General features: G+C 36.2%; 1 protein-coding gene across 1 annotated transcript in view; it reads left to right on the top strand.

Moving 5' to 3' along the window:
- Thsd7a (thrombospondin type 1 domain containing 7A) overlaps nt 1-15,674 on the top strand; it is a 427,159-nt gene that overhangs the window by 375,261 nt on the left and 36,224 nt on the right. Inside the window, exons 12-13 of the mRNA XM_038319827.1 lie at nt 1,877-2,071; nt 3,498-3,761. Coding sequence (XP_038175755.1) covers nt 1,877-2,071; nt 3,498-3,761 — 459 coding nt within the window. The remainder of the gene's footprint in view (nt 1-1,876; nt 2,072-3,497; nt 3,762-15,674) is intronic.

Below are 15,674 nucleotides of genomic sequence, written 5' to 3'. Positions count from 1 at the left end.
AACCAGTACCAACCAGTACCTTACACTTCTGTGATAAACACAGAACCCTGCCAATCTCTCCAAAAGTGGTGACAGTGAATGTCATCACCTGGTTTTCACAATGCCCACCATCCCAAGCATTATGACTTCTCCATTCAAGGACCTCTGTTCTTTTTTGTACAAGTTGGCTCTACAAAACTAGAGTGTACAAATGAGACCCTATCCAATGCTTAAAAGTCCTGGAACTGCCCCTGCAGCCCAAAATAATCTTTCATGGATTTGTTCCACGTGGTGCTCACCTTGCAGGGAGCATCTTTCCTTTCTCCAGCTGTCAACTACCTCTCTTTGAATGCCCATTGTACAATGTGAACTGGTCATTTATGTCTCAGCTCGCAGGTACAGAGGATATGGCCTAATCTGGGGAGCTGTGTGTCCCAGCTGAAATTCAGGTCAACCTGACAGATTCTTCCCTTAATTTTCTGATGATGGGATCCTGAGCAAGCTAGGCAGCAGGGACATTTTCAGCCTCCACCATGGACCTGAAAGGGCCATATAAGCCAGTGTGAATGAGGCTATTTAAGTTAATTTAATGAAGATTTCAATTCAGAATGAAAGTTTAATGTTTCTTTGGCTTCCTTGATAAATGAATGAATTATTTTTATAATCTATAGAGTAAAATGGTAGAGAGAAAGGAAACTATTATTTTATTTTTTTCCTTAAGATCAGTTCCATAAAATGCAATATTGCCTATCCATGTTTCATGTCTAATAAAACTGCTTCTTGCTTTAAATAAATCACTGAAGCAATATCTTGGAAGGAGTCACTATGTGAATAAAAATTGTTTGATCGTTGCTAAAGTCCTTACATAGTTATGAGAATTCTACTAGTGACATGCTACTTTAAGCTTATTAAAAGTTTCCAAATTTAGTTTTAAATTCAGAGTTAATATTTCTGTGATGTGATAAACTTGAGATCAGAAGTCATGAAGGGGTTTGATACTTCCTATTAGTCACTCAGGAGACACCCCAGTACTCTCTCATTGTTAAAGACAATGGTGCTTTCTATGCTAATATGGCTGTAAGATAAGTACATAAGCATGCTCCTCCACCTCAGTTTACTAAGAAATGGGTCTTCACTGAGACGTTTGTATATAGAAATTTTAGATTGTTTAATTTCCTAAACAACACTGGAGACATATGATATGCTTCTAACACTGTGGCAAATATTCCATGGTCAACACAAATGAGATTCATTTCCACGAGTTTTTGCTAAAATTAATTTCTAATCCAAACCCACATGCAAATGGATTAATATAATTCTTAGAATCTAGCCAAATTTGTGAAATGCCAGTGTTAGCATGTGTGTGTGTGTGTGTGTGTGTGTGTGTGTGTGTGTGTGTTTTATGCTATGTTTTCCTGTTCCACAACAGCCAATGAAGTCTATATGTTATTTTAAGGATATACAAGGGTTGGGGAGATGCTTTAGTGAGTGAAGTGTATACGGCGTAAATGTGAGGAAATTAGTGTGATTCCCAGAACCCACATAAAAGCTGGGTGCAGTGGAGCATGACTATAATCCAATGCTAGGAGGCAAATGCCAGGGGATTCTTAGGGTTGGTAGCCCAGCCAGACAATGGTTTCCCCGCAGGTTCTGTGAGAGACACTGTATCAAAAATAAGCAGAGAGAGGGAGAAAATGGCACTCAATGTCAAACTCTGACTTCCAAATGTACTCACAGTACACCACACATCCACAAAATTCTACGTCTACTGTGATTCTTGGAAATACTCTAACAACATTTCTCCTGTAATCTGGGAATTAGAAGAGGATTCCTCACTTTGAGAAAATGCTTTTAATTTCTAAATTATAGAGTAATTAGACACATGCTTTTCTTTCAGCCATTACTTGTCGAAAACAAGATGGAGGACAGGCTAGCATCCAGGAGTGCCTCCAGCATGCAGGCCCTGTGCCAGCCCTAACCCAGGCATGCCAGATCCCTTGCCAAGATGACTGTCAATTTACCAGCTGGTCCAAGTTTTCCTCATGCAATGGAGACTGCGGTGCAGTTAGGACCAGAAAGCGTGCTATTGTTGGTAAGAATAACTGGGATGCTAAAGGAAACTCTCAGCATGACAAAAAATACATGAAAATTCAAAACAAGAGCATTCTGACAATATTCTTGAAACTCTTATTGTTGCTGTTGTTATACTGAGTATTTCAGTATATTGAGGTGTGTACTTTAATGAAAGATAATAATGGTAGAAGCTTATAATCGTAGAAGAAAGAATAGGCAGCCTAGTTTTCTATGCAGTAAAAAATAAAAACATTATTGCTGTTGTTTAAGCACGCACCATTAGTGCATTATCCAGAAAGTTTGAAGTGCCTATAACAAGGAATAGAGGCTACCCCTTTACCATCTCAGCCTGTTCTCAGGACCACAAATTCAGCAAGTAGATTATCGCCTATGATAAGAAATGTGACATTAATTCTATGTCTGAATGCTACATTTAAATATCATCACAATCATTTTAAAAAGTGGAAAAAGCAATGACATAGCTAGCAATTTAGAAGGCATGGCACTACACTGAAGCTGAATGCATTTGAATATACTGTCAGTGGCATCAGAAAAAAGAGACCAAAAATGTCAAATTATAAAATGAACCGAAGACTGAAGACCCTGGAAAACTGCATATATAAACCGTATATATGTATATCTATATATATCACACATATATAAGCTATATATATGTGTGTGTTTATATGTACATACCCCACATATAAAAACTATGTATATGTATATATACCACATATATAAACCATATATATGCATATATAAACCATGTATACTATATGTGCCACATATAGACATATATAAACCATATGTGTGTGTGTATATACCACATATATAAATCATATATAGCTATATATTTATCAGTGTGTATGATTTAGAATTAAATATGTAATTAAATCTCATAATGCTCTTAAGAATATATATATGACAGAGTTATAATTACATATCATGGGCATTTCATATGATATGACTAGTAAAATTAAATATATAATTTTAAAACACACATATAACTTATATAACCCCTGTAACATTGCTACCTCTTTGTAGTCATTAAAGGAGAATGCAGTGCAGTGAGTTGTCTATCTCTCTGCTGCTTGTATTTTTGCATATATTAAAAAGAAGAGGCTTATGCAAATGCCACAAACTCCTGAGTCAGAACAAACAAGAGGATTTCAATCATTTCAAAGAGTGTGAAAATCAACTACAATCCTTTCTGCAAAGTGGACTATTTTTAAATGAAAAGCAAGAAAAGTTCCACTATGCAAAGTCCAAAGCACCCAATATCAGCAAAAATGTATTTAGAAAACACTTAGAAATGAAAATTATCATTTATTTATAGGCTACTATTGAATAGAATTAAAAGCAGAACACGGAAGTATAAGAATGTGAAAAATCAAAGGATCTTAGAGAATAATAATGCTATTTTCCAACATAATTCTCTTCTACAGGGAAAAGTAAAAAGAAGGAAAAATGTAAAAACTCCCACTTGTACCCTCTGATTGAAACTCAGTATTGTCCTTGTGACAAGTACAATGCGCAGCCTGTAGGAAACTGGTCGGACTGTATTTTACCGGAAGGGAAGGCTGAAGTGCTGTTGGGAATGAAGGTACAAGGAGACAGCAAGGAATGTGGACAAGGATACCGTTACCAAGCAATGGCGTGCTATGATCAAAATGGAAGACTTGTGGAAACATCGCGATGCAACAGCCACGGTAACCCAATGTTAATACAGTTCTCACGATGCTCTTTGATAGTGGAGGTGTTACAGGGAGAAAAGGAAAGTTTGCACAAGTGTCTTCTAAATGGAAGGCTGGGCACCACATAGTCCACCTTCTGTGCGTAACAGGACACAAAGCAGCACAGTCTAGTGACTCAAAGCTCCTTGATGAGTCCCAAGCTCTCTAGAAGCAACATTATGAGGCTCACATTCTTAAAACAGAAGGCAAGAATAGCTGTAAAAAAAAAAATTCCTTGGAACGTTCCCTGTTCATTCAACAGACCAAGCAATCCCTAAGTGATCTGTGAACAGACAGGGACTGAAAAGAGAAAAGATTTGAATTCAAAGAGATTGACGTTTTAAATGAGGGAGACTTTTAAAAACCAAACTGCCAAACTTTGCAATATGCCCAAAATGTTAGAGTAATAGAGAGGAAAGACAAAACTCTCAAAGATCTGTCCATCTTCTGTCCATTGAGTTGAGACTAGGGTGGAAAACAAGCAAACAAAAATACTTCTAGAAAACTATGTCCGCTTTTATTTTGTAAAGTAAACTGCACAGACAATTAAGTTGCCAAAAACTTGTAAATAGTGGCTACTGAAGCCAGTGTGTACAATGAACCCTCAAGTTTTGATCTGAATGTAACAGCAATATATCACCACTATTCCTTAACCCTAATAAATCTGTTGTTTTTTTATGGAATGAAGTCAGTTTTCAGTGTATTAGGTTGAGTCAGAGATGAAAGGTATTTGCTAAAGTTAGGCAGTGATGTCCTACCTTGTTATAGAAACAACCCGGAAAGGATGAATGAAATTGCTAGGTGCAAGTACACAGCACTTACCCTCCAACCTTGCAGAAATAACTTCTGCTATTGAAACAAGGCTGGTCCAGTTTTATTATAAGGTCCAGAAGACAATGTAAGCTAATAGTACCATCTCACATTTATAAATCGTCAAAGTGCTATGGTGCTGACATATTTTCTTGGAGTCCCTTAAGCCTCTCCCAGCAAAGGAGCTTCTAAAAATCTTGCCCTTTTATTTTAACTTTGTCTCATAGTTCTTATTTTTTAAACCCTGAAGAGTCCACACGCAGAAGCTGTATATATATATACATATATATATATATATGAATTTTCAGATTAGTAAGATTGTATTGCCAAACTGATGATCTCTCTGCATTTGATCAACAGCTGTAAGCAAACAGGGTTTAAACATTGAAAATATATGCAAAAAGATATCACTTTGTATCAAATAATGAATGTTTTACCAATTAAATTCTAAATATACAGGTGCAGTTGCTATTTTGAGATGATAATGTATGAAATTTTCCATAGTTATTCAATGTAAAACTGAAAATTATTGGAAGTGAGTTTCTTTTGGAGGTCAGGATACAAGTATTTGCTCAAATTTAATTTCTTCAGTGTGCTGATTACTGAAATCATTTGAATATTACCTTGAGCTTCCAGCATGGCTTTCATACAGTTTCGCTTCTACTGTGATCTGCTAATTAAATGCATGAGAACTTTAATAATCATATTTTAGTGTTGGAAGAGAAAAACTTGTATTTTTTTGTGGTGCTGGAGATGGAAAATAGAAGTTTAGGCATACTAGGTAAGTATTTCACCAGAGCTGCACACATATCCAGTGCCTAGAAAACAATTCTTAGAAAATTAAAAGACTATCACAATTTGCTAGCTAACAAGTCACATAATTAAAAGATTAAAAACAGAAATGTCATTGATATTAGCGAAAGGCAAACTTCTTACCTAGTGTGATCAAGTCGAGGCATGGAGACTACAACTCTGCACACCACGGTAGGTACAGACAGCAAAGAAATATCAGGAGGAATGTGGAAGAATCTAAGAAAAACCCTTCGCCGTGATCACCATTCCATTTGAGTTCGTCAGTATCCCTGTCATTTCTAATGATGACAGTGTTTCTGTCATCATCCTCATCTTCTGTGCATTTATAACTGGGATATAGCCAGTGAGGTGTCTTAACATTTGCTAACACAGGTTGATTCTAAGCAGCAGCTAAGGAAATTTCATTTCTGCTGACAGATTTCTGATTTACAATTACGTGTCCATGATGTGCGCAGTCAGTTCAGATAGTTTACGAAATGCCGGCATTGGCCCCACCATTCTAGGCATACTCTGCATTGCTCGATACCTTCTCACAGTCAAGTTGACCTTCTATAAGGATGATGGATGTGGAGTTCTTTGTAGCTTGGAGAGAAACTGTCTTCCTGCTTCAATTTAAGCATAAAGTTGACCCCTATGTGTATAAAGTACAATGATATTAATCTCTTACTCAATTTTCACTAGCCTTGGGGCAATTCTGTTTAATCACTGCTGTCCATCTTCTGTGACTTCTGTTATCAGTAATTACAATGTTATGCAATTCGACTTTCCCCGGCTTAATTGTATGTTCTTTTAGACTATTTCCCATGGGGTCACCCTTTTTTAATTTCCTAAACTTGGGGCTTGGTTTTATTGCCCCAGCTTTCGCTTTCATATAATGATAGACTCTAGGCTGAGAAATGCTACAGTTATAGCCCTACAATTAGATCTTATAAAATGGTTTCTGTTCAGTCTGTATAAACTTTTTGTCTTTTAATAAGATCAGATTTCAATGTGAAGTGTAGGGTTACATGAATTTCTATTCTTTCCATTATGAAATTTAAAACATTTATGCTAGTTAGCTCTAATATTTTAAAGAATCTCAAGGATAACTTGGCTTATTCAAGATACATATATATATATATATATATATGATTTTAATTCATGTATAAGCAATAAAACTTTATTATGCAACTCTTAAACCAACCCAACACTATAAAATCCCACATTTGGTACTTCAAAGACATGTATCACCTTATAAATATGCCATATATTTTATCTATTACACTCATTACATGTGTTTTCATCTATTATCATTCATGAATACATTTTCTAGGATGCTTGGGACACGGACATATTCTTAGCCTCTGGAGGAGTTGATGCATGATAAATATTTGCAGAATATATGAATGAATGAAATACTAGAGAGAGTATTCCAACATGAAAAGAGTTGGTTCCTGGTTGCTTACAGTTGACCAGGACACTATGACACTTTCTTTTTCTTACTACCTTCCCTGTGCAACACATTTCTGAAAGGTAGCCAAATGGATCATTGAAAATTATTGTGATCTTTGGAACAAATAAGAGCTATATGTGCTGCAAAATGTCTATATGATTCTAATCAGATGCCCAAGTTCCAATTTGCTCATGGAAAATCAAATTTTATGGGTCAATTCGCCTTTAGCATTTGATTATGGTATTTATGTAAAAATAACAAAACTCTTAAAATCATAAAAATAGCATAAATCTGTATATCTGCCAAAACTCTTCACAATATATCTGTCAAAGCATTGACAGGAGAACGTGTTTTTAACTCTGCTGAAGAAGGAAGAGAGCACTCCAAGTTATATGCTGTTCTGTTTGCAAACAGAGCACAAATTGCCTTAAACGTATTATTCACATGTTACTTGGAGGATTCAATAGTCATGACTCAATAATTCGCTAACCTTCCTTTGCCCTGTGATGTCACGCTGACTTTCAGATCCTACATGCTTTGTAGATCACATAGTATACTTTCATTATTTTTTTTTAAATTTGCTTTCTGTCACCTCAAAGATGAAGTTGTGAACAGTCTCTCTAACACCCCACTAGTGTGGTGTTTATTTTCTCTTAACATTAATTTTGGAAAAGGGCAATTTGTATTAAATCATTCCTCCTTTCTCTCTTTGCCTGCTGTGCTAACAAATGATAAAAAAAAAACATAGAACATGTTACTCAGCATTCAGGGGTTTTAACAGTAGATTTTGTAAGCACCTATAAGATTTACAGCATACCCCTTCAAGTTTGATATTTTGCATAGATTCTAACCTGAGAAGTTGTGTTTTTTGTTACATCTAACACTCAAAACATGTCTGATAAAAATAATCGTGAATGTGGATAGATTAGGTTTTTCGGATAGGACACATGTCCACTCAGCACAAAGTAACTGAAATGTGTTTCGTTTGTGTTGGGATTCTGGGGTGGGAAGATGTAGGTTTACTATTAAAAGTTGATTAGAATCAAAATTGAATAAGAAGCTGTTTCCTGTCGTGGTTGCTTGTAGCCTGGGAAGCGTGTATTTCATTATATAAAGCAGAAGAGTTTTATAAATAAACTGGAATGGAGTTCTAATATTTCCAAAAACCCTTTTCAGTTGCTACAATTTATTTAATGTCTAATCCAATTCAGAATTTTTAATTTCTCATTTAAGATCACACATACCACTAGTATTGCCTTACACAGTTATCCAAAATTTTGGTAATTTTCTGCTTTTCAAATGTGAAAAGAAGGCAGATTGTATGTAACTGACTTTTCCTGAGATAACTGGATTCAAAGTTGAAGAACCAGAGAAATAGGTAATTGTTGTAGAGACCGAACACAGAGAGAAAGCAATAGTGCAGGTACTGATTTAAGATAGATGTGTTCTCAGCTGCATACTTCCAGGACTCCCTGTAGCCCCAACATGGAGGTGAGGAGCCCCACCACGGAGGTGAAGAGCAATAGACTTTGGGAATCCCCACAGCTACAGTTCAAGGCACATGTGACAGAAAAACAGCTGTCCTTGCAGTTTAGTTTTGTATGCTTGTTCCTCTGTCTTAGCTGAGGTTTCTATTGCTGTGCTGAAACACCATGACCAAAGCAACTTGGCGAGGAAAAGTTTATTCAGCTTACATATCTACAACATAGGTCATCATCAAAGGAAGGCAGGACAGGAACCTAGAGGCAGGAGCAGATTCAAAGCCATGAAGGAGTGTTGCTTACTGGCTTGCTTCCCAGGGCTTACTCAGCCTGCTTTCTTAGAGAACCCAGGACCACCAGCACTGGATGGCACCACCCATAATGGACTAGAGTCTCCCCCATGAATCGTTAATTAAGTAAACATAAAGCAAAGAAAGCCATCCTACAAACCACAATCCCAGAGAACTTAGACAACACTGAGGACACTAAGAGAGACTTACATAGATCTAATCTATATGGCAAGTAGAAAAAGACAAGATCTCCTGAGTAAATTGCGAGCATGGGGACCTTGGCTGAGGGCTGAAGGGGGAAGGGGAGAGGTGTGAGGGGAGCAGAGAAAAATGTAGAGCTCAATAAAAATCAATAATAATAAAAGAAATTGACTGATCAAAAAAAAAAAAAAGAAAAGAAAAGAAAATGCCCTGCCATCTTGCTTCTACAGACCTATCATATGGAGACATTTTCTCAGTTGAGGTACTCTCTTCTCTGATGACTCTAACTTGTGTCCTGAAGATATAAAAGTAGCTAGCACATTTTCACTCTTCAACTTATTTTCCTGCTTAGTAATATTGTTCTTAAAATGGTTTCACAGAGTTCTCCAGGCTCTGTTTTCCAGGGTAGTCTTTAATATCTTCCATGTTTGTTTGGATTTGGTTTCTGGTTTTAGAATTAACATGTGCTCCTTAGAATAAATTTACAGCTGAGAACAATTGACTATGTTCAATAATAAACCAAATGTACAAAAACTATCTACTTGTGGTTTCCGCCACTGTATTTTAATCCTCTTCCTGTTAACCTTTGACCTCTGATAGCTTCTGATGTCAGTCAAAGGGAGCAAAGGGAGCTCATATGAACTATATGAAGTGATAGTATAGATAACATCCAAATAGCTTTTTGATTAATTGATTGATTGTGAGTATGTGGTGGGAAGCATGTGCCACAATATTCATGGAAGTCAAAGGACCGGAGTTATCTTTGTCTAGGTGTGGGTTATCTTCCTCATCATGCCGGCTTCAGGAATAAAACTTAGGACTTCGGGACTAGAGACAAGTACCCACTCCTGCTGAGCCTCATCCCTGATCCTATGGAAACTTTCTGGTGCAATCAGAGAATTATTCATTACTTTTTTTGTTGTATCACAGTTGTGAACTATGTGGAACTGTTTGTGTGAGTTTAGACATAGAACTCTACTCTGTAAGTATATGGATATATAAAGGAATCTAGATATATTTAGTCATTGAATAGACATGGTATATAACTAAAGTAAGAAATCCCTCAGCTTTTCTAACAATGCTCAAGTTTTCTGAGAATGTGTTTAAGTACATAGAAAATATGTGTACTTATCTAAAGCAAACCGATAAAATCAAAATGGTATTTTTCATGGGTACTTAACCATGATAATTAATTTCCCAATATTGATTCACAACTTTTCATTTAATATATGAGCCTGGAAAGAACACTTAAATATTGGAGTTTAGATAATATATGTTATAGTTTGGTTTTCTGTAAATTATTATATCACAGGTTTGGAATATATAATTTACAAAATAATGTTTTCTGGTTTTTCCAGTCCCTGATAAAAAGCCCAGTTAAATTACCCTGTTCTTGGTTGCAGTTCTAAGCAGATAATTTATGTATATTAGGTAGAAGATATTTTTCAAGTTTTTTTAGACTAATCCTGATGTTTCAGAGACTGCACTGGAGTTACTCATTCATGGAGGTGTAAATCACACAAACCAATACTTACTACGTGCTTTCAGAATGAATTATTTAATCATCTACAGTGCACCTTTCAGGAACATAATTTACTAATTGTGAAGGTTGTTGACAGCTTCTTTATCTGCATGTTCTTAACTCAAATGAATGCTGTGGTTGCATATGTCTCGGAGGCAGTATGTCCTGTGGTTGCCCCTTGAAACTTGCTAGCATTTTTTGTTTTTTCTAACTGCAGCAGTATGCAAAACATATAAAGGCTTCAGAAAACATATGATCAGAATTCTCAGCTTGATTTTCTTGAGTATCAGAATAGGTTTTGAATTGCTAAAGTTTTAACATCTTAAACATGAAGTCATTTATTGTGCTTTAGCATTCCTCAGAAACCATCAATTGCTTTAAGTTGCCAGCAATTTATTTAGCCTTAAAATGCTTGAAATGTTCCATCTCCTGTGATTGTTTGATGATAATTGCTCTCAAGAATGATCTTAGCAGAACAGGCAAGGGAATGCTTATCTGGCAGTTGACTGATAGCATTCAAGGCTTTAATAGTGCTAGATAAACACAACAGGCAATTATTGAATGCGGCTACACATTGGGAAATAAAAACAAGAGATTGAAAACATAGTCTTCTGCTGTTTTGCCTTTATCTTATTTCCTAAATTGTGCATTTTAAAAGTTTAATAGGTAGGTGTTTTATGAAATATTTTCTGGATTTTTCTATTGAAAAATCAGATGTAAAACTGTCATACCTTCTTCCACAGTGACACACAATAAATCAGTCTGAAGTCAAACACCTTAAATCTTTTCAGAACAAAGGATCTAGGCTTTAAAAGATTTCCACCCAAAACACTCAAGGTGGCTTTTTTACACACCTCAAACCACAGTTAAAATAAACAAAGTCAGTCAATGCAATTTATTAAAAGAATAACTATACTTTTAAACGCACTATGAAGTACCCCATTGCTTCTTAGACTTTTTTCTTTTCTTTTTTTTTTTTTTTTTTTTTTTTTTTTTTTTTTTTTTTGGTTTTTCGAGACAGGGTTTCTCTGTAGCTTTGGAGCCTATCCTGGAGCTAGCTCTTGTAGACCAGGCTGGTCTCGAACTCACAGAGATCCGCCTGCCTCTGCCTCCCGAGTGCTGGGATTAAAGGCGTGCGCCACCGCCGCCCGGCATCTTAGACTTTTTTCTAGATTGTTATGGATACATCAGATTCCCTTTTAGAATCAAGAATATATTCAAAATAGTATGGTCACCTTCTGCCTGTGTGTAATAGTCTATGACTGTTATAACCTTACCGGGTACATCAGGACACTCATCCTTTGGAAATTTTTGCTGTTCTTTCCTCTTTATATCAAATTTGTGAATGCATTTTTAAATTGCTTTGCACTTCACTTACAATAAAGTGATATAAAGTAATGACCCAACACATGTTTCTCTCCTTGGAACATAATTACCAAAGTATATACATAACTTACCAAAATACATGTTCTGAAATATTCATAGCAGATATATTCATATTAGCTTTGTATCTAAAACTACTTCAATGCTCACCAATAAATACATTGAAAAATTAAGACAAAACACATTCACACAATAAAATGTATCTCCAACAGCATATAGAATATGGAAGAATCTCACAATGTAATACAGAGTCAAAAAGGCTACAAATCAGCATAGACTATGGGTGAGTTAGCTGTTCGTTGCTGTGAAAGAGTAGCCCTGAAAATAAAGGAGGAGGGGTTCATTTTGGTTCATTTTTAGAGTTGACAGTGCCTATCTAGGTAATTTTGCAGTTTCTGTCCTGCGGATACGCAGAATGTGGTGGAATGTTATAATGGATCCCCTATTTCCATCATTTCCCAGTAATACTATAAAATTATTGAATCATTGATGACTGATTTATTGATGAATTTAGAACCCACCTGTTGCAACTTCTGAGTGTTTGACTCCACAAACTGGGACCAATGCTCAACATATGAGGACATTCTGGGGACCCTTGATATCAAAACCACCTTCTGTATAATTCTAATTACATGCAGCTTCTAAAAATAAAACTATTCTCCACTCTAAGAAGTCAAGGTAGTAAACACTGTTTTAAAATATGCCATGAAAAAAAAATAAAAAAATAAAATAAAATATGCCATGAGTCTGTTCCCCCTCCAGACTTTCTGGGTGTCACCAGCGTCTTACCACAGTGTCGCTTGCATCAACTCCTATGCATGCAAATGAGTGCAGGCAAAACTGATGCCAGCTCAGGAAGCTCGGTGGCCTGCGTCGGTGTCAATATCTCAGCTGCAAGTACATTCTGATTATGTGAAAGCAACCAGAGGAAGTATACAAAGAAATTCTGCATATTACTTCTTAAATTACATATGCATCAATTATTGTTTCACTAAAAATTTTTAGGCTAAAAAAATTCATGCTCATTTTGAGAATTCAGATTCTGCCATAAACACTTTGTCTGAAGGTCTGTAATAGAAGAAGGCTATACTTTTGGGAGCTGGAGAGATGGCTCAGCGGTTAAGAGCATTATCTGCTCTTCCAAAGGTCCTGAGTTCAATTCCCAGCAACCATATGGTGTCTCACAACCATCTGAAATGTGGTCTGGTGCCCTCTTCTGGCCTGCAGGCATACACACAGATAGGATACTTTATACATGATAAATAAAAAATAAATATTAAAATAAAAAAGAAGGCTATACTTTTGAAACATTTTAAACAATTTATTAGGTGATGTTAGAGAATGTTATAGAAAATATAGCCAGCATTTTGGTATTGTTTCAATCCAACATCATTTGGAAACAAAGTTATATACTAACCTGCCACTTAATTTAAAGATGATCTGATTTTCCTGTATTTGAAGTTATCAATATTCATATCTTGCTTATAGATATACTTAAAGCATAAAAATAAAATATAAATAAATAGAAAAATTAATTTAAGGCCTTAATACTATAGAAACACCAAGCAGAGTCATTAGAAAAAATTAAAGAGCTGGGTGGTGGTGGTGGATGTCTTTATTCATAGCACTCAGGAGACAGAGGTAAGCTGATTTCTATGAATTCAAAGCCAGCCTTGTCTACAGAGCGAGTTCCAGGACAGCCAAGGCACTTACACAGAGAAAACTTGTCACAAAGCAAAACAATACAAAACAAAAAAAAAGGAAGAAAGGAAGGAATGAAGGCAGGAAAGAATGAAGAAAGGAAGAAAGGGAGGGAGGAAGGAAGAAAGAAAGAAAGAAAAAAATTAAAGACCCAAATAAATGGAAAGAACTACCTGGATTGTTAACATAGCAAGACATTCAAATTTAAACAGACTTGTGATTCTCATTGGAATCCCGAATGTCTTTAATTGTAGAAGTTAAAGATCTGTCTTAAAATTTATATGCTATTATAAGTAGTTCAAGAATAACAAAATCTATATTGAGGAAGAGTAGAACTGAAATATTCATACTTCCCTGTTTCAAAGCTCTCACTGAAGTTAGGCTTGTCAGGTCAGAGCGGGACTAGGTGAGAACAGAGACAGAGATAAGTGGAATGTAACCTTGGGTCCAGAAAGAAACCCATCCTTCAATGTGGAAGGCAAAAGCTTGCAAGAAATGGGACCAGATGACTCAGAAAGTTCATGCCATGACTTTCTGTGGCACCATAGGTGATGTCAGTGACCACATGCAAAAGGATGGACCCTTTAATCATGAGGAAAATTTAAACCAAAGACAAAGTTAATATTTATGGAACTCTCGCAGATAAAAGAATATAAACTTTTGTGAGCTAGAATTAGGTAACAGCTTTCTAGACATGAAACCAAAGCACAAGGAAACACAGAAGAAAAAAAAGGTGGATTTCATCAATATCTGAATATTGTATTATTTTGTTTGTTTGTTTGCTTATTAGAGAACATCAATTGTCTACACGTGGGACTTTTTTCCTCCTGTTGGGTTGCCTTTTCCAGCCTCGATATGCTGAAAACATTAAACTAAGAAAAAACAAAACAACAACAAAAATGGATATTATTTCATTTGGTCTCATTTATTTGAAATGTCAATTAAAAGGCAATTTTGTAGAGCCCAACAGCAAATTATGGTTGGCACATGAAGATGAGAAGTAGCTATCAAGTGTTGATAGGAAGGGCAGCATTCAGAAAAGGACCTTAAAAATGATCTAGAAGCCGGGTGGTGGTGGCGCACGCCTTTAATCCCAGCACTCGGGAGGCAGAGGCAGGTGGATCTCTGTGAGTTCGAGACCAGCCTGGTCTACAAGAGCTAGCTCCAGGACAGGCTCTAAAGCTGCAGAGAAACCCTGTCTCGAAAAACCAAAAAAAAAAAAAAAAATGATCTAGAAACCTACAATTTAGATGGTGGTAAATGTAAAACTAAGCAAATACACAAAAATTTAAAACATAAGCTGATTTCTATGCTATATTTTTAGTTCAAAACGTTTTCAATCTACCTGTCTCCTCATAGGTTGTGACTATGATAGTCACTTGCATGATCAAGTCTGTGCCATTGATCTAAAGTGGTGAAGCTGACTGACTTTGATTTCTTTCTAAAGACAATATTATAGAAGAAGAAAGAACAGGCATTTGATTTTTGACCAGAGGAATTTTGCTTTTCCATCTATTTGCCTTGAGACTAACAGGGATAATTTGATATTATGAAATGTCAAGTCGGTAGTAAAGAACTAATTAAAGAAAGCAGCCTGTTTCAAATCAAATCTGTACACTATTCATTTAGCTAGTGGGCTGACGGAATGAGTATATGCCATTGCTTTCCCTGAGATCCTAGCCTTGTCAATCATCCCTCTGCATTTGTTTTCTGGTTTATGCCTAATACAGTTAAAATTCCAAGAGAGTCAAATGGACCCAAGATGAGGTGTGGCTTTAATAGTAACTGTGCTGTAGAGATATGACACATTGTTGGCATAACAGCCTTCAATTTCCATCCACAGAATTGATTTCCAAGGATGGGGGAGCATAAGGCGCTAAGTTAAATAGATTCCTTCGAATGTTTATTGAGACAGACGGGTTTTTCTTGAGGAAGAATGCTGGAGACGCAGAGCCCTGCCGGTGTGTAGCATTAACACATAAGGTGTCACAGAAATCTGTGTTAGGAGATTTTTAACAATATTCTGGCAGCATTGAGAGTGAGATCGTTAGCTGACAGGTTACTGTCAATTAAACAAGAGCTGTCACCGAGTCAGAAATGTTGAAACATGGTGGGCACGAATCCTAAGCAGATCATATGGCAGCTACTCGGCGGTTATTTTAACACAGTCATGGTGTAGATGTGTCATTTCCCTGCAGAATTTAATTTGAGTCCCTGAGGATACAGACATCTCTGCGTTTGCATGTGCTGTCAAGT

The sequence above is a fragment of the Arvicola amphibius genome, chromosome 2 (assembly GCF_903992535.2).
Source record: "Arvicola amphibius chromosome 2, mArvAmp1.2, whole genome shotgun sequence".
In the NCBI taxonomy this organism is placed as follows: Eukaryota; Metazoa; Chordata; class Mammalia; order Rodentia; family Cricetidae; genus Arvicola; species Arvicola amphibius.
Note: the sequence above shows the minus strand (reverse complement) of the source record. Positions and strands in the feature narration are given on the sequence as shown.